At 48.4% G+C, this 18,717-nt stretch overlaps 1 protein-coding gene across 1 annotated transcript; it reads left to right on the top strand.

Annotated features, from left to right (window-relative positions):
* The first annotated feature begins 279 nt into the window (after positions 1-279).
* On the top strand, positions 280-18,407 carry LOC134009178 (alpha-1,6-mannosylglycoprotein 6-beta-N-acetylglucosaminyltransferase B). Its single transcript, XM_062448903.1, has 8 exons — positions 280-286; positions 2,063-2,213; positions 7,594-7,703; positions 9,302-9,378; positions 9,587-9,772; positions 10,949-11,113; positions 16,850-17,019; positions 18,258-18,407. Exons 1-8 carry the CDS (start codon positions 280-282, stop codon positions 18,298-18,300), a joined length of 909 nt encoding a protein of 302 aa, XP_062304887.1. The 3' UTR covers positions 18,301-18,407.
* Positions 18,408-18,717: the final 310 nt, after the last annotated feature.

Consider the following 18,717-nt stretch of genomic DNA (forward strand, 5'->3'; position numbering starts at 1 on the left):
TCCCTCCAAGTCAGGAGGAGAGCCCAAACATACCGTGAAATAGTGCCAGCCAAGAGACAGCTCCCCAGCCCTGTTGGCTGTGTGTGTCTTCACACTTCCTGAATCCTAAATAAGGATTTATTTTCTAGATTTCGAACAGGTAGAGGGCGGTTTGTAACCTATATAAGCCCAAGCCAAAACATGTTCCTTACTCGAGCTGATGAGATTTTCAAGTGCGATTCTTAAAGTACAATTGAAAGTCATGGGGTGAAAGATAACGCTTGCTGTCCTCGCGGTGAAATGGAGAGTAAGTAGTAGCCAGCTTGGTGGCATTAACTGAAGACCTGTTGATAATATATCTTCCCTTGAAGAGAAATGGAACAGGAATTTCACTGCAGAAATGGCAACCTTGTGTTATGAATTGCTCTTTTGGGGCCTATTTTGCTTTACCAACAGGTTCCCACACAATGGCTTACACTGGATGCTAGATTTGACTTGTTACAGTCTCGACATTACATTCGCCTCCTAAACATTTCTTCATTTACATTCTAATAAGTTCGTTGGAAAACAATCCAACATCCTGGTCATTGTAAAAAAGCTTCTCAATTTGTTCTGCGACTGTTTTTGAAGGTGTGCAGGTATTGAGCAGGCGGAGACCTGTCGATAGCCTTTTAAAACAATGAGCTTCCTTATGAGACAGTGTTGCTCCCTCGGGAGTGCTAATGCTAATGCAGATGCTAAGCTGTGATCAGTGAGGGGCTAATGAGAGTCACCATGAAGAGAGATGCTAACACTAGCTCGATGAAGCTGCTGCTCGGAGGACTGACTTTTCACCCACGCTTATCCATCTTCCTTTTGATTTCTTTTCATCTCTTGAACACAATACCAAGGCCTCACCTTTTCAGACTGCCATTTGTTTATCGAATACACACGCTTATCTCCCTGCAACTCCCTTAAGATGTCATTAAAGAGACATCGCCGATGTTTTAACGACGATGAGATCGCAGGGTGATTCGATTCTCCCTTTTACAAGATGACATCATGCTCATTAGTGCTCTTCGGGAGCCAATCATGCTAACGTTGTCCGTGCCATCAACGCCGACACGGTGATCCATCACGACCCAAGGGCACAAAATGATCACTCAACAATGCCCTTATCTGTCACCGGGCAGATAACTCCCCAACTAGGTGAAAGTGAGTTCCCATTGGCTGCTCTGTGGATAAGAAGCCAATGACCTTCGGCTGACAGTTTTGAGGAGGACTTCATCTGATGTAATTGCCTGTCAGTTGATCCGACGTGCTGTGTGACTGAGTGGCAGGCTCAGCGCTGATGATTACCATGACAGTCAGAGTGGCCTACTGAGGGGCATGATGGGAAGAGGAGGGAGAGAAGAACGACCTTTGACCTTGGAAGCTAGGAGCTCAAAGGAAGTGTCTTTTTTGCCACGTCCTCTATCCTTTTCCCACCGCGCGGTGGTCTCGTCGCGATTCACAGCTTCATTTCGGCGAGACAACGCGCAGGGATAAAATAATAGGACTTTGTCTGTGTGTGACCTTGAGATGCCAAGTCAACAACCCTAGCATAACCCCTGCATGCGGCGCAGCAAACCCACACACGTCTTTCTCTGTCTCTCGCTCACTTTCTATCTGCACACACATAAACTCTCTAATTCACTAAGTGATGGAAGGGAAGCGATGGTCATGTGTAATTGCTTCCCCCCCGAGAGAAAGCAAGAGAGCGTGGGAATGTCAACATAATTAGTTCCCCTTTCTGTCTCCTTTTTACGACTCAGACCTTGGTGACATTCTCCTGCACATATCATACCAGCAGATAGGAGAACCGCACACTGTGGTGTGAGTCGTTCAGGAAGAGTGTTGGCAGTATGTCTCTCAAGACCGGGCTTGACCAAATACCTGTGTGTTTGAATGTTACTCACTCTTGTCACACACAGAAAACTTTGTACACCTATTTATCTATCCATCCATCCATCTACCTATACCTACCTACTTATTCATAGTAATCTACCTATCTAGTTATTCACCCCCCTCCTCCTCCTCCCTCTCTTTCCCTCTCTCTCCTCAGTTCTGGGTGGTGTGGAGTCCAGGGGTGTCCTGAGGAAGATCAGCGACATGCTGGAGGTGATCCTCAAGAGGATGGACAGTCTGTCCAAGCTGGACAACAGCACCAGCAGTGACACACGCCGCCTGGATGAGCTCAGCTCTGCCATCAACAGGTACGGTCTGGATAGCTCCTGCTGCTGCTCCCTTCTGGAAGGTTGGAGATGGGAGTCAGTTGGCTGAGCGGTGAGGGAGTCGGGCTAGTAATCTGAAGGTTGCCAGTTCGATTCCCGGTCATGCCAACTGACGTTGTGTCCTTGGGCAAGGCACTTCATCCTACTTGCCTCGGGGGAATGTCCCTGTACTTACTGTAAGTCGCTCTGGATAAGAGCGTCTGCTAAATGACTAAATGTAAATGTAAATGTAGATAGAGTTGTAGGTTTCAGGGGTGCGGATATGTCCCTACCGATGCCGAGGGACCATTGACACGTCTCCACCAGTAAATACTGGAGCCAAAGGACAGGGAAAGTGTTAGCACATAGGATGATCACAACTTCTTGTACCCCTCCAATGTTCAAATGAAACCTACACTTTTGGTGGGTTTCTATAGGGTGAACAAGGAGTTAGTACTGTCTGGATAAGTGAAGCGCTCCAGGATTAAGTTCTCTCTTTTCACACTTGTCAACAACAAAAAGTTCTCTCCTCAACTCAGAATCTCGAGAATCAGACCTTGTTAAACGACGAGAGACGTTCTCAGGTTCCCCTCTGCATGTGGAACACTGAGCGGAAGGTGTGATTAATAGGGTCTGGCATGGGTGTTAAGTAGAATCAGTGTCTCTTCTAACCATTCTGCCCCACAGTGGTAATATTCTCTGGTACCTGGTTTCAACTCCGTAACACTGCCAGTAGCCCGGTCGGTCGAATAGAGACTTCCAGAATCTCCACATTCACATCGACGGATCGTGTAGACAGCTGTATGAGTTGAATCCTTTATCGTGTGAGGATTCTCTGTGCTGTATATGGTAGAGTGGAGGATCAGGGATTCGAAGAAAAGTAGCATTCCGTAGACGCACACACACGTATACTTTCGTCTTGAGAGGTGTGTGTGCTTCAGGGTAGAGTTACTGGGTCCCCGAAGGTCACCTGACTTAGGGCCTGGGAACAGGACCAAATCATAGCACCCTGACCAAGCACCCTCCCTCAACAATTACTGGCCCCGTTACACACAGGCATACACACCCAGCCACACGCACACACACAAAACCCCACGCACACGCAGCGTGACCGCTGCAGTACACGCCATGTCTTTCTCTGCTCCAGTGATTATGATTTTCACTCCATCATCACTCCTTCGGACCTCCCTTCCTCGCCGCCTTCCCCCTCCTCCCTTTCGTCCTTCCCTCGCTTTCACACTTTCACACTAGAGGTGCGAGAGCAATGTGGCGGGGGGGGGGGGGGGATTTTCCCTAGAGGTTATTGAGGGGGAGGGGGAGGACAGATAGACGGCCCTGGCAACAGTTGTAGTGTTTCACACGCGCACGCACGCACACACACAGTGTGTGCGCGCGCTCATCTTTGTGTGAGCTTCATTTCGGCTGACATACCACCGTGTAGGAGCGAACAGAACGCCATGTCTGAGGCCCCAGCCTGCGATTCGCCCACAGGGCAGGCACTCGTTAGTGAAGGAGCAGAAAGGAATAAAGAGAGAGAGAGCGAGCGAGGGAAGGAGAGCAAGAGAGAGAGCGGGGAACGGGAGAGAAAAGGAGACTCGCACTCTTATTCAGTGTCTCAGTCAAAGAGGGCAGATCGGCCCTCTGGTCTTTGTTAACTCCCACAGTCCACTTTTCTTCAGCCTCTTCCTAGAACTGTCTCCCAAAGCATGCATCAACCCACATTACCCAGGAGGAACTAGGGGGGACATTTTGTTTCATAACACCCCAACTCCAGTTGACCCCCCCCCCCTCCCCATCCCAACAAACTAGAGCAGGATCTTTCCGGTTCATTATCTTTCTCAACATAGAGAAGACAACTGGCGCCCTAAATGGCAGGTACACAAGGAACGGTGTTGAAACACGAGACACTAGAGGTGGGACTTCCACCCGTGGATGCTTCTAGAAGCTCGTTGTGTGGCATTACCCGCTGGGGAGTGATATGAGATGGGGAGTGACAGGAGCAAACGCGGTGAAGCGAAGTGTGAGTTTTTTTTTTTTGTTTTTTTTTCTCTCTCCCAGAGTGCAGACGTGTCCCCACATACTGGTGGCGGTGTCACATGTCTGTTCTTGGCCCTGAGAGCAAGGGCTGATGGGACACGGTGATCGCCACCCAGCAAACCTCATGAGAACACGCTCATTAAGGAAAGAGAGAGATGGAGAGAGACAGGGAGAGGGAGAGACGGTTTGTGAGGGAGAGTACGAAAGAGAGCCCAGACTCCTCTATCTGTCTCCTTAGCAAATCCCCCTCTCTCTTTCCTTTCTCCTACTCCCCCCCCCCCCACCTCCCCCTTGTTTTCTTTTCTCTCTATTGATTTCTTCTGTCATTATTTCTCTTGTGCTCTCTCTCTCTCCTCCTCGCCCGCGACTCCGTCTGATTTCGCTCATTTGCAGAGGAAGCATCTGTCTCTGTTCATCGCGTGGAGAAAGACCCCTGCAGAGGAAGCATCTGTCTCTGTTCATCGCGTGGAGAAAGACCCCTGCAGAGGCTAAGGTGGCGGGGCCATCAAATATGTATATCGTTGTCGTCGTCTTTGATCGCGATTATCATTTAATGCTACAGTTCTACAGTTTTGTCGCCCCTCCTCAGAAGCCTGCCGATGTCGGCGCCGTGGCTCTGCAGGCGACGGCTCCTCGGTCGATCGTTCTTTTCATCTCGGTTTCTCTCCTTTTGGTGTGCCTTTGTCTGTCTCTCTCCCCGTGGGCGTCTCTCCCTCTCTTTCCTTCTCTCCCTTCCCCTCGCTCAGTGCTCCTTGGCTTCCTTTTGTTATTCCCTCCTATTCTCCTTTGGCTCTCTCTTCCTCCCTTTCCCTTCTCTGTCGCTCCTTCCCGCGGTCTTTCTCCGGAGATGGCCTCGTTGTGACGGGAGATAGATTTTGGGGCTAAGCAGGTCACATCTCTTCCAGGGGCATGTCAGCCAGTCCCACAGTCACACAGGCACTATGCTCGGGATCTAACTAGGGGACACACAGGCCACTTCCAGGGGCCCCCCTAAGAAGGGTCATGGCCCGACCAATGACAGTTCAGCTTTGTATGAGGTCACCAGAAATCTCAACTGGATCCGTTTACCACAGACTTGTGTCTCTTTGTGTTGAAGTGATACGTCTTCTTGAATATCTTCCTGGAATTGATCGTTTGCCCATTTTAAGAACGTCACTGTCCTTTTTGTCAGTGTCATTTTTAGAACCATCTGTGAATGTAATCTGCCATGCTGGAAATGTAAAAAGAAAATATATACAATTTCATGCCTCAGCTTTTCCACCCTACAAAACATCCAAGTCATTGACTAGTTTGCACTTGTAGTTTGTGTTTGACAGATGCTAATGAAAAGCTCATTATTCTACATTAGATTTGGTTTAACCCTTGTGTTATCTTCGGGTCATTCTGACCCATCAGTCATTGTGACCCACCGTCGTATTGCGACAGATTTACCGCATACAAAGACAAAGTGAAGCTTTTTCTTTTAACCGTTGGGCTGTCTCAGACCCCCCTCTTTGCAAAAGTTAAAAGAAAATTATTTTAATTTGTTTTTGTATTGGGTAAAATTGGGTAAACACAACGATGGTTCGTTATGAACCTTTGGGTCATGTGACCCGAAGGCAGCACGAGGGTTAAATGAGAGAGAGAGAGAGAGAGAGAGAGAGAGAGAGAGAGAGAGAGAGAGAGAGAGAGAGAGAGAGAGAGAGAGAGAGAGAGAGAGAGAGAGAGAGAGAGAGAGAGAGAGAGAGAGAGAGAGAGAGAGAGAGAGAGAGAGAGAGAGAGAGAGAGAGAGAGAGAGAGAGAGAGAGAGAGAGAGAGAGAGAGAGAGAGAGAGAGAGAGAGAGAGAGAGAGAGAGAGAGAGAGAGAGAGAGAGAGAGAGAGAGAGAGAGAGAGAGAGAGAGAGAGAGAGAGAGAGAGAGAGAGAGACTCCCTGTAGCTCTCATCAAGACTGGACAGATAGTCAATGAAGCAGCTTTGCAATCCATTTGTTCCTCATTCAGTGTCTTAGGCTGTTAGCTAATCTTTCACATTAGCAAGGGTTAACTGCTGTTTGCCGATTAGGCAAAACTGCCTGATGTTCAAACACACACATGTAGATGCACGTTTGCTTGTACATGTAAATAAACACACACACACACACACACAGATACATGCACTCTAACAGGACAGCCAGTTCACTTACTGAAACTATTGCTTGTCCCTGTATTGTCTGCAGTATCTACTCTTGTCAATTACACGGTGCATCTCTTATCTCCTTTCTCACTCTGTCTCTCTGTTTTATCTCCCTCTCCCGTTATTCTGTAAAAGAAAACCACCGTCAGAGCACGCAGTAGAAGCCTTGTTCTGTCTGGTATTGTACTCAGGCAACTCTCTTATCCTGCTGAGGAAATTGTGCTGGCAATGTCGGCCTCTTTCTATTTCACGCTCCAACCAAGTGCTGCACAATTAGCATCTCTGCAGCCAGTTAGCATTGCTTTACATCTGTTCAGAGAAAGAGAGGGAGAAAGAGAGGGAGAAAGAGAGGGAGAAAGAGAGGGAGAGAGGGAGAAAGAGAGGGAGAAAGAGAGGAGAAAGAGAGGAGAAAGAGAGGGAGAAAGAGAGGGAGAAAGAGAGGGAGAAAGAGAGAGGGAGAGAGGGAGGGAGAGAGGGAGGGAGAGAGAGAAAGAGAGATGCTCAGAGAGAGAGAGAGAGAGAGAGAGAGAGAGAGAGAGAGAGAGAGAGAGAGAGAGAGAGAGAGAGAGAGAGAGAGAGAGAGAGAGGGGGAGAGAGGGGGAGAGGGGGAGAGGGAGAGAGGGAGAGAGGGAGAGGGGGAGAGGGGGAGAGGGGGAGAGGGGGAGAGGGGGAGAGGGGGGAGAGGGGGGAGAGGGGGGAGAGGGGGAGAGGGGGAGAGGGATAATGGAAGAAAGAGTTTGATCCAAGACGATTACTGTTCTGCAGATGGATGGAATCAAAGCATGGGTGTGAGAGGATGTGTGAAGGATATAATTGTCTGGAGGGAAGGTGAGGGTGGGAGGATGGAGTGAGACAGAGGAGGAAATCTAAAAAAGAGTTACGTCGAAACGGAGACAGGACGCGCGAGGAAGGAACAAGATGGGAGAGAAGAGTTTAATAACCACAGGTTTGTTATTCACTTTGAATTCCGTGAGAGCAGATGAAGCCGCAGAGCTTTTGACAGATTGTAACTGGGAAGGTTAGCTGGGGTGACACACCAATTCTCCCTCTCCAACTCGGCTCCTTTCATGTCAGCTTACAGGAAGCTGATCAAAGTGCAAAATCATAGGTTGTCTCACTGTTCCTTCTGTTTGTGTGTGTGCTTGCCTGTGTGTGTGCCTGTGCGTGTGTGTGCCTGTGCGTGTGTGTGTGTAGGTTCCAGCCTGCAGGCCTGGTGGAGAGGATCCAAGCCATCGCTCAGAACGTGTCCAACATGGCTGTCAGAGTGGAGCAGATTCTTCAGAACAGCATGGCTGTCAGCAGAGGTACTCCACACCAGCCTCATTAGTCTTTGAGAACCTGTTAGACTATGAAAAACAAAACAAAAGAACAAGCCAACCTAGTTTAGGTGCAGAGGGCTGTCGGCTAGCCAAACTATCCATCCAGTGGTTATAGCTGCAGCTTTATAAACACACAAATCTAAATATAATTGTGCCAAAGCCGTGAAGACAGGAAACGCTAAAAGGGAAAACTGCATACCATGCTAAATAGGCCTAGATGCCACTTTCACAGCGCAGATGGATGTAGAAATTGAGTCCATTTGATAAAATTATGACCAGAGCTTTGTGGGGGGAAACAACTGAATATGAATTATGAATGGGAGCTCTATCGCGCTAAACAAATGAAGCGCGGCCTCGTCACGCGGGCGGAACACCCCGGGATTTAGAGTAGTTCGTTTCCATCCCTCCTTTCTCCTTTTATTGCTTCCCACCGATGTTGTTGATTTCTATAGTGGTCCATCGTTGCCTTTTTTAATCAAATCATAAATAATTTCACTGGCTCCTGCCTGCAGCCACACATAGGCGAATATCAAGGGAACATTCTCCTTTATCAACCTCTCGCTCTCTCTTTTCTTTCTCCCCTTCATCCCACCCCCTCTCCCAAGTAATTACTGTTATGAAAATAAATTAGTGTTGTTATCTCTCTTTGTTTTCTTGTTGGGACTCGAGGGCAACAGCACCAAGCTTCGAATTCACAGCTTTTATTTATTTATAATTTTTTTTTAATCACAGATGAAGTGAATGAAAGAACGATGGTGGACTTTATTAGGCACATTGTCGGGGCTCGAGCGGATGATGATTAATCTTTCGGAGAGACTGTCGAGAACGTGATCGGAATATCCCGCCCTTCCGTCACAGAGGTTTTTTTTTGATGCACTCGGTATCGCCAGGGGAATTTGAGGTTTTATCTGTTTAGACCCTCCACACTTTTAATTGTCTCTGACTCGGCGGCACTATTATTGGAGGCTAATCATATTGCGGACAGGGTAATTTTTGGGGTGTCGGATGAAGAGTGTGCGCGCGTTCGTTTTTCGCAGAGAGTAACCCCAGGGTGGATGAAAACGAAGAGAACAAGAGACAATTGTCTTCCACTAAGCAAATGGAAATAACCGGGTAGAGAAGTGTAATTTGTTGATCCAGTAAGAGGGATGGCAAGCGACAGAGGCTGCCAGACGAAAAAGAAAGAGAGAAACGGAGAGCGAAAGAGAGGCCTCAACCGTCTAACTTCCCCCTCCATATAAGGGCGGAAGTTTAACTCGATTCACTCTGACGGATTCGAAGCTTGAGGGAGGCAGTTCACCAACTCAATGGAGCAATTAATGCTGTGAGCGGAGGCTGAACAAATGGCGACTGGACACTTTTTCCTCTGTCGCCTTGGGGACAGTGATGCAGTGAAGGGTGTGTCTGTGTGTTTGTTATTATTGCCTGCACGCCCCGTAAACATAGTGCCTCAGAGCAGGCTGGTGACTCCAGCTATGGGCCACTGTGACTCAAATACCGGAGCATGGATCAACGGTATCAATCAAAAACATAATCATCTTTGGGCTTCCAAAATGTGTACGTGTGTGTGTTTGTCTGTCTAGCGGTGCGAGATGGGACAGCAGGCCAGTGTGAGGTACCCAGGGACCCCCGCTACCCAGACTGCCCTGGCAAAGTCGACGTGAGTTTGGACGTCTCCGTCCCCCGGGCTCTCTACACCCACAGCTCCGTGTTTACCTGCTTCGCGTTCATCTTTGGTGCCGCCTCACTCCACGTACATGTCCATGATCCGCATGCAACCCTTCCTTCCTCGCGTCTAACCTCCTGCGATCTTCATCTCCTGTGTACTTGTGTTCCCTTTCCGTGTGTGTGTGTTCTTCTTCATCCAGTGGATGCGGGCCCGCTGGACGTCCGACCCCTGTTATGCCTTCTATGGCGTGGACGGCTCCGACTGCTCCTTCCTGGTCTACCTGAGCGAGGTGGAGTGGTTCTGCCCCCCGCAGGCCTGGAGGAACAACAGCAGCCCCCCTACACCTCACACAGACACACAAAGGAGCAAGGCGACCAAAAGACAGGTGAGGGCGACACACACACACACACAGGAACAAGACAGCCAATAGACAAGTGAAGGCGACACACACACACACACACACACACACACACACACAAAGAGCAAGACAGCCAAAAGACAGGTGAGTGCAACACACACACACACACAGGAACAAGACAGGCAATAGACAAGCGAGGGCGACACACACACACACACACAGGAACAAAAGAGGCAAAAAGCAAGACACGCACCGAGACACACTTCAACAGAATCCACGAACTTCATCAAACGCAACCAAAAGTTGCGTTCTCAAACCGCACGCACACACACACATATGCTCTCCCTGGAAGTCTGCGATGCTATTTGTAGAACCGTGCTCAGGGCTGAGTCAGTGTGTGCTCTGATTCTGAAAACAGCCCCCACACTAATGTGGCCATGAACCAGAAACAAGTGTAGTGCACACACAAAGGCACCAGGTTCTACATCACAACCAGACCACAAATCCTTGTTCCATCCGGTTTCTGATTGAACAGCTTATTAGAGGCTGACACGGGGTTCACGTACTCCATACTAGAGCCAGATTTAATATAGCTGGGTCAGCTCTTTAAGGTTGGATTTGTTATTGAATAGTCTGTCAGCCATGTGTGTGTGTCTGTGTGTTTATTGATTCAGGACTCATAGCAAGCTCTTTGTGTATTTATCATATACAATATCCAGTATGCCTATTGGAAACTAAGCTTTGCTTGGATCCTGGTACACACACACATTTGTCTGAGCCATTTTGCCCTTGCTGTGTGTTTCTGTTTCCCTCCGCCCATGCGTGTGTGTCCGAAATCATCTTGTACTCACGACCTCCCACGCCGACCTCTCTCCCTCCAGCCTCTCTCTCCCTCCACCCACGCTCTGCCTCCACCCACTCTCTCCCTCCCAAATTCTCAGTCTCTCTCTCTCTCCGTCTCTCCCTTCAACTTCAAGTTCAACTCAACAAACTGGCATGACTTCATGTACACGTACGCCAAGATGGAGTTTGATATCATGTCTTGTTATGGAACAAAACTCTCTCTTTCTCTCCCCTGTTCACACTCTCTCGCCCCCCTCTTTATCTGTGTTGGTCTCGCATCGCCGGTGACGTAACCCTAATACATTATTGACCGGTGCCACAGGTGTAGTCAGTCACTAAACACCCCCCCCCCCCCCCCAGGCCGCGTTCCGAACGGACCTCTCCTCCCTGCTCGACCAGGTGGGCGCCGGCAAGGAGTCTCTCAGCTTCATGAAGAGACGCATCCGCCGCCTGGCGGGCCAGTGGGCCACCGCCGCTCAGCGCCTGGACGCCAAGCTGCGGCAGCGCTGGAGGGAGCAGAAGAAGGTGAGGGGGGGAGGAGAGGAGAGGAGGAAGGGATAGAGGTGAGGGGTGGGCTGAGTTCGGGAGAGAGAGGGGTGAGTGAGGGAGTGAGGGAGTGAGGGAGGGAGGGATAGCAAGGATTGGGGTAGAGAACGGCGATTAGGACCCCCTGTACATGAGCGGGGGAGAAACAGAGGCAGAGAAGGGTTAAACGGTCCTCAATCTGCCGCCTTGCTTTTTGGAATAAAATAAATATCAAATATCAAATAAGAAAGTCAATCCTCGTATCCCATTTGCTTCTCTCAGCCCATCTCTCTTCAACAAAGTCGGTTAAACAGCCCCAGATCTAAGGCCTCCCTCACACATGATGGATGCACCGTCTCAATAGGAGACCAAATGGATTCCTTCTCTTCTCTATCTCCACAGCAGATGTTGACTGTTTTTTAGACTTTGCTGCGGCTGTCTAAAGCTGTTTATCACCGGTAATTAGGAGATTGGACAGAGAAAATCACAGACTGTGCTGTGTGTGTGTGCGAACGAGTGAGAGAGAGAAAGTGAGGGGGTGAGAGAGGAAGAGAGAGAGAGAGAGAGAGAGAGAGAGAAAAAGGGAGAGATAGAGGCTTTGTGTGTGTGTGTGTGTGTGTGTGAGAGAGAGAGAAAGGTAGAGAATATTAGTGCGACATAGAGACTGTGTGTATGTCTGTGTGTGCGCGTGTTTTTAAGGAAATCAAGTGCTCGGGTGTGGGTGTGAGAATATGTGTCGTTGTGGATGTGCGAGCTCGCCTACGTGACTCAGCATTTGCATGATCAAGCCAGTTCCGAATCGTTGCGCTGTAGATGATAGCACGGTCTTCGCTAATATGCTGAAAATGGGAACCCCGATAGTTGACGAAGCGAATAATTCACATGCCCTCGGCCACCTCTCCTTGGTTGTGCAAACAAGGCTGGGAGTGGTGCAGTGTTCAGCCCTGCTCTCTTGACGTTTTTTGATTCAGGGTTTGGGAGTGATTCAATTCCCTTGTTTGGGTCGGGTTTTATTTGGAGTGAATGTTGCCAGAATAGAAATAATAGAGAGAGAGAGAGAGAGAGAGAGGGGGAGGGAGGGAGCGGGAGAGAGTGGGAGAGAGGGCTTCTCTTTTAACCGCCAGCAGCTGGAGTGGGAACAGGAAACAGTTCCCAGGGGAGGGTGGGATAGAGGAGCTGTGTGTGTGTGTGTTTGTTTGAAGGTAACAAACAAAACGTACTGTACTGTATATTGCTTCACAAAGACTTTGAAAGTGTGCGTGTGTGTGTAGTGTGTGCTTGTTAGACAGGGAAAGAGGGAGAGCGAGAGAGAGACCAAAATCGAAGAGTAATGGTGACTCCTGCTGTTTTGAACCTCTAGGCAGCCGAGTCAGGGAAATTCATGCGAGTCAACATCCATGCTCAAAAAAATAAAATAAAAATGTATTTGTATAGCCCTTTTTACAAGCAATGTCACAGAGGACTTCACATACGCCCATAGAACTGCCCCTCAACCAACCTAAACCCTCAAGGAAGACAAGGAAAAACTCCCAGGAAAAACTCACTAGAGGAGACAAAATGGAAGAAACCTTGGGAGGAGCAATTCAGTGAGGGATCCCCTCCTCCAGAGACGGTTGGTGAAAGAGAGGTGCAGAACACAGGCTTAACATAGTCATACAGCAGGGAAGTGTCAATGGGTGTTGAAACACCAAAATCCAGTGTTCAGCTTGGGTCAGAGTTGGTAAATGTCAGTATACTCAGAGGTAGCCACAGGGCTGGGGATGTGACCGGTGCTGCATCACAGGCCGGGGGGTGAGGAAAGGGACCGGGAACTCGCTGTCGTCCGTCAGGGAGGCCGATGTCCACTTGGCGACTAGATCCAGCTTTGGCAGACTATCACAGATCGATGTCCACTGGCGACCAGGTCCAGCGTTGGCAGACCGACGACCAGGCAGATGCTGACAGCTCGAACCCTCCACACCAAAGGGTGGTGTGGAGGGGGGACAGAGAGAGGAGAGCAGGAATTAGAGAATGCAAGGAGAAACTAACAGTTAGAGTAATATTATCCTCTTCGGTCAAGTGTGGACTAGTGCAGCAATTAAGCAGACCAAAAGGGTATTTGATGCAGCCCTGGACATATTGTATGGCCGTTTGTGTTTCACAGACGGACCGTCAGTTTAACGCCCATTGGTTCTCTGCTGAATGTCAAGTACTTCTCTATTTACTATCCTGGATCTCTAAAGATGTTGAAAGTGCTAAGCGATATTATCACTCTTTCTAAGATACTTAACCGTAAGCGGGTTGCTTACGGTTTCTCGCCGTCTTGGAACACTGCACCCATAAATCGAAAGCGAGCATTTCCGCATGTGGAAAACCCAAATATGAATCCGTTGCTTTCGTGTGACCCGTGTACCACGAGGAGGGGCATGTCGTTTCAAAAGGGGAACCTTCTGAGAGAGGCAGCTTCTTCTAACCCTGTGTCCTTCAGAGAGCAGATTGACAGGGAGGTGATTAAGCGGGGTTAGAATGCAGGAGTGATGGGAGTGGACTAGGGACCAGGCAGCAACTCTCGTTGGCAGTGCCAGCTTGTGCGCCACCCGCCCGCCCTCTCCCCGACATCTGTGCCCTTCGTAACGGCTGGTGGAGGGGCAGCGCGAGGGCACATGAGGCCCCCTAGTGTGACAGATGCCTCTGAACTCGCACACGCGCTCACACGCACTCGGAACACAGGCACGTGCACGCACGCGTGTAGGACACGCGCACACACTAACTAATACAGGACATCTATGTTACACTCTCGTGTTCTCCTCGACTAAACTTTGCAACACGCGCACACACACACACACGCACGCACGCACGCAGCAAGGTCGCCTACTGTCAGCGATATACATCGGCCCTGCATCATGACCGGTACACAGTGCTCTCCCTCCTCTCCTCTCTCTGCAGTGTGAGACATGACTTATCTCCCTCACACAGTGTCTGCGCTTGGCTCCACTCCACTGATCTGAGAGTGTGTGTGTGTGTGTGTGTGTTTACTTCAGAGTGCATAAATCTGTCTTTGTGCGTTTGTTTGTATATGTTGTCTGTATTTGCTGTCTGTCTTTCTTGTGTTTGCTTGTGTACTTGTGCGTTTGTTTCATGTGTATGCTAGTTTATGTGTGTTTGTGTGTGTTTGTGAGAGGGATAGAGAAAGAGAGAGAGCTATACAACCAGAATCGACCCTTCATTTACATGTCTACTGTACAAGACAAGGGCGGGGGAAAATTGGAGACTTGAAAGCCCGACTTGAAAGGAAAACAACAAGAAGTTGATTGAAAGTGTAGGAGTGAATACTAAAGTGGAACTTTGCACAGGTGAGATTGATGGAGGGTTTTTTTTCCCTCCGGATTTGATTTAGAAAATGAATTCTAAGGCTTACCTGTGACCCGACACTGATAAACAGTATGGAGAGATGTTGTTCCTATTAGATTCACAGGGCCCCAACGAAGCTTAGACACACATAAGGACACACATATGCACATAAACCTCTAAGCACACACACGCACAAATTCACACACCACCTGGGAGTTCTAGAAGAGCCGAGTAAAGAGAAATCTAATTTCTCAATCTCACATTACTAGAAGGACCACATCAAGGTTAGCGTTTCAGCATAATCTCAGTATAGCATGGAGCTACATTAAAGCTTTAGTTTTAGTAGAAGTGAATTAGCTCAAGCAAAAGGAGATTAATATCCACCATTAGCACAAAGCAGAAGTCATGTACCACTCCAGAGTTTGAGTGTGGTTGCCAGATTCCAAAATCCTCCTACCACGATGTGCATTAGTGTGTGGTTGCCAGTTTGCAAAATACCTCTTTGAGTTACTCAATCTTAGTGTGTGGTTTCCAGCATGTAAAATTCCTCTTTTATCCCCCCCGTTAGTGCGTTGTTGCCAGGTTGGCTTGATATCCCCCCCGGCCAAAGAGCTGGATGCTCTCATTGGCCCCCGATTTCTCTCCGTTTGCCATCTGCCACCCAAACTGTAATTAAATTTCACTTAAAAAAAATTGGAGGCAGAAGTTATTAGAGCAAGCTTATTAAATCATGGGAAGGATTTTTCAGGCTCGTCGAATTTCCAGGCTTATGGAGTTTCCCTTTCCCTAGTGCTTGAGTTCCAATCGACCTTCCAATACGCAATCTATCAATACACTCTCATACAAACGCCTCCAGGCCCAACAAATCATTTAAGAAAACTGGCCTGAGCCAGTTTGGAAGTTGTTGGAGTTCTCACTCCAACAACTCACTCACTCTGGTTTCATCCAGACATGGCTTTGTCTGTGAATCTGTTATTTTGTCTCCTTCAATGTAATCTGTCTTCAGATGACTATGTGACTGCGTGTATGTGACCAACAACTCACTCACTCTGGTTTCATCCAGACATGGCTTTGTCTGTGAATCTGTTATTTTGTCTCTTTCAATGTAATCTGTCTTCAGATGACTATGTGACTGCGTGTATGTGACTTTGCTTGTGTCTGTTCAGTGTGTGTGTGTGTGTATGACAGCCGCTGACAAATTGACTTTTAGCACATGATTACCCAGTGACTCAGGCATCCCTCGGAGAGATGGAGAGAGAGAAAGTAGAAGGGAAAGAGAGGGAGAAGAAGGAGGTGAAAATCCACCTCCAGGAACCTAATGAGCCGCACCCCGCTGAGTGGTGAAAGGCTTTTAATCACTTCCGGTAAATTTGACACCACACGCAAGCACACACACAAGCACACACAAACTCGCACACACAAACTCGCACACGCTAACAACACTCGCCGTTCCCAACAACAGTCCCACACTCATCCAATGCATGACAGACAGCCATACACACACACACACACACACACAGCTGGCCCCCGTGCAAGGGAAAGTCGTCCGCAATGCCCTCCCTTTCTCCTCAGAGCTGTGAGAGGCAGTCAAAGTTCTGGGCTACGTTCACCAGCTCCAGCAGCAGGAGAGTTCACGCTGTGTTAGCTAATCAGCCGATTACTCAGCTGTCTAATAAACTACAAAAAAGGAACATGTGTTCATGTCTGATACTGGCAGAGCGAAGGCGCCGTACTGTAGCTGTTAAGTTGCTTGTTCGATTAACACGAAAGCTCTGTAACAGACAATGGTGCATGTCGGTGTTTAGGTCCTCACCAGTGTAATTCGTCTCCGGTTCCACTGTGCTGTGCTCTGGACAGATTAGATGAGGGCATGTTTCAATGGGGAATGAGGACTCTTGTCTAATGACACTCAACAAACTGCTAAGCAGTGTCTGGACAGAAAACCCAGATCGCAGCAATCCCACGCTTCACATCTCTCGTTCTAAGTAAAATACTTAAAGGTGAAATAGGTTCAAAAAGTTCCATGAAAAAAAGGAACAAATTGTTCTCTGTACACTTGCTAAGTCGGCTAATGACGGCCTCAGAGAGTTGTTTAGCATTAGAATTGTTTAGCAACACAGACAGCTCATTGCCAGTGGAATCTCTTTTTTTTATAGCCCCGCTATTTTCCAGCCAATTGTGTTCCAGCAATCTTGTTCCAGGGGTGTTCAGTGAGGCGAGCTTTCCTCCTTAGTTTCTGTTGTGAGTTGTCAATCAAACTCGAGCTGGAGGAAGCACAGAATTTCAGACAAGAATTGCTGCCGCTGTTTCTCATTTATTTTTTAAGAAATTTCTAAAATGACCTAGTGCAGCTTTCATAATAGCTGTAAACAGAGTAGATACTGACTTTTGTCATGGTGTCCCCAGATCCTGGTCCACGTAGGCTTCCTGACAGAGGAGTCCGGGGACGTGTTCAGCCCCAAGGTTCTGAAGGGAGGCCCGCTGGGGGAGATGGTGCAGTGGGCCGACATCCTCACCACCCTGCATGTGCTGGGACACAACCTGAAGATCTCCATGTCCGTCAAGGAGCTCCAGGGGTGAGTTAAGCTAATGCTAATGTGGTGCGAAATCGCACGTGACATCCTTCGCCAGAAAAGTCCTTTTATTAATCTGTCACACGCACATGGACAGGGTCACGTGTGCCGGGTGCCCACTGAAGACATTAGCGTCTGTCGTGTGAGCCCAGGGCGAACATGCAAACGCCACACAGAATGGTCCGGTAGATAGCCCACCTGGGAACTGAGAGGCCCAAAGGGGGAATCAAACCCGGGACCTTGGCAGTGTGCAAGGTAGTGTACCATCGTGCCACAAAACAAAACAAAAAACCTGTGCCGTGCTAGCGCTACAGAAGAGCCTCAACAGTGCCGTGCTACGTGTTGATTGTGTAGCAAGGGTGATTTAGAAGGAGAGATTTATCCCGTGTGTTGTGTTTCCGGTTTCTAGTTGGTATAAACACTTCGGCCATTACGCATCAGATCTCTTGTAACAAAAGCACTTAAGGATCAATAAACTGTGTTTTAGTGAGCTTGTTCCCTGCCTTGTATTGGTTAGCTGTTTACGTAGTTCGACTTTACCTTACAGTGACTCATTGGTTAAAACTGGATGTAATGGTGGAAGGTTAGCATCCATTTTGACAGACCGGCTGTACTGTGTCTTATACATATTGACACAGATTATATTGATCCTCATCTCAGGCCACTAAATCCTTTAAGCAGTGTGTAATAGAAATCTCCAGGCTATGCCCATGTATAGACTGTGTTCTCACTGAGCCCACAGATCACCGCCTAATGCCTGCGCTCCTATTTAGTTATTTAGGGGGCCATATTGATTCGGCTTTGACCGCCCACAGGCCACGCCCGTTTCCTGTCATCGCTCCAATGCCATGTCTCTTTCCTCATCCCCCCGCGTCAGCCAACCTCGTGTTTCTGCTGACGGATACAGACCAGACCCAGACGGGTGTAAATCTGTCCCCCTCAGTTACCCCCCCCCCCCCCCCCCCCCCCCCCAGGGCCTGTGGCTAGCGTCCCACTTCCAAACGCCAGGGTCAAGGGGCCGTGTAAATCACACGGGCCGTCGAGTCCACCGCTCAGCCTTGAGTTAGTCCTATCCTAGGGATATGGATGGGGGGGGGGGGGATACGGACGCCTGCGGGCATCAGGGGGGGATAATGAAGAGGGTAAGGGTTTTTATTTGTATTTGGTTGTATGCGTTTTATTGTAGTACTGTGAAGTGGATTCTGTCAGCTCTGTAACCAATGGGTTCTGTATTTGCTTAGGCGTGGTTGTCATGGTAGGGACCCCAGCTTGTCGCATATCTAGATGACAAGAGGCTGTACAGAACAGTATTATTTAATAAAAAAATGTGGCATCACTGACAAAACCTAAACATTAGATGGTGAAACAATCTTGACAGTTTAAATAAAAAACACAGCTTTTATCTTTCCCTATCTTCATCTTTCTTTCTCTTTCTCAATCTCTCTCTATCATTAAATTCTTTTACATCTCTGCTCTCAGTTTATTTCCCTGCACAAAAGCCATATAAGAAAACCCACTCTACTGTGGCAACCTTTTTGAACTATTGACTCTTATTTAAGCTTTAATGGGCCCTGGCTTCTATAAGGCAAATAACATTGAAATCTTCAGTGTGAAATTCCAACCAATTTCCCGTCATTGTTATGAGACTATAATGATATATTAATCTCTTTTTTTATTTATTTTTTTCACTTCACCTGTCAC

The sequence above is a fragment of the Osmerus eperlanus genome, chromosome 22, assembly GCF_963692335.1.
Source record: "Osmerus eperlanus chromosome 22, fOsmEpe2.1, whole genome shotgun sequence".
NCBI classification, from domain to species: domain Eukaryota; kingdom Metazoa; phylum Chordata; class Actinopteri; order Osmeriformes; family Osmeridae; genus Osmerus; species Osmerus eperlanus.

Coding starts and splice junctions, on each gene's coding strand:
- LOC134009178 (XM_062448903.1), top strand. Junction 9,379..9,586: donor ACTGCCCTGGCAAAGTCGAC/GTGAGTTTGGAC, acceptor TTCTTCATCCAG/TGGATGCGGGCCCGCTGGAC. Junction 11,114..16,849: donor GCTGGAGGGAGCAGAAGAAG/GTGAGGGGGGGA, acceptor TGGTGTCCCCAG/ATCCTGGTCCACGTAGGCTT.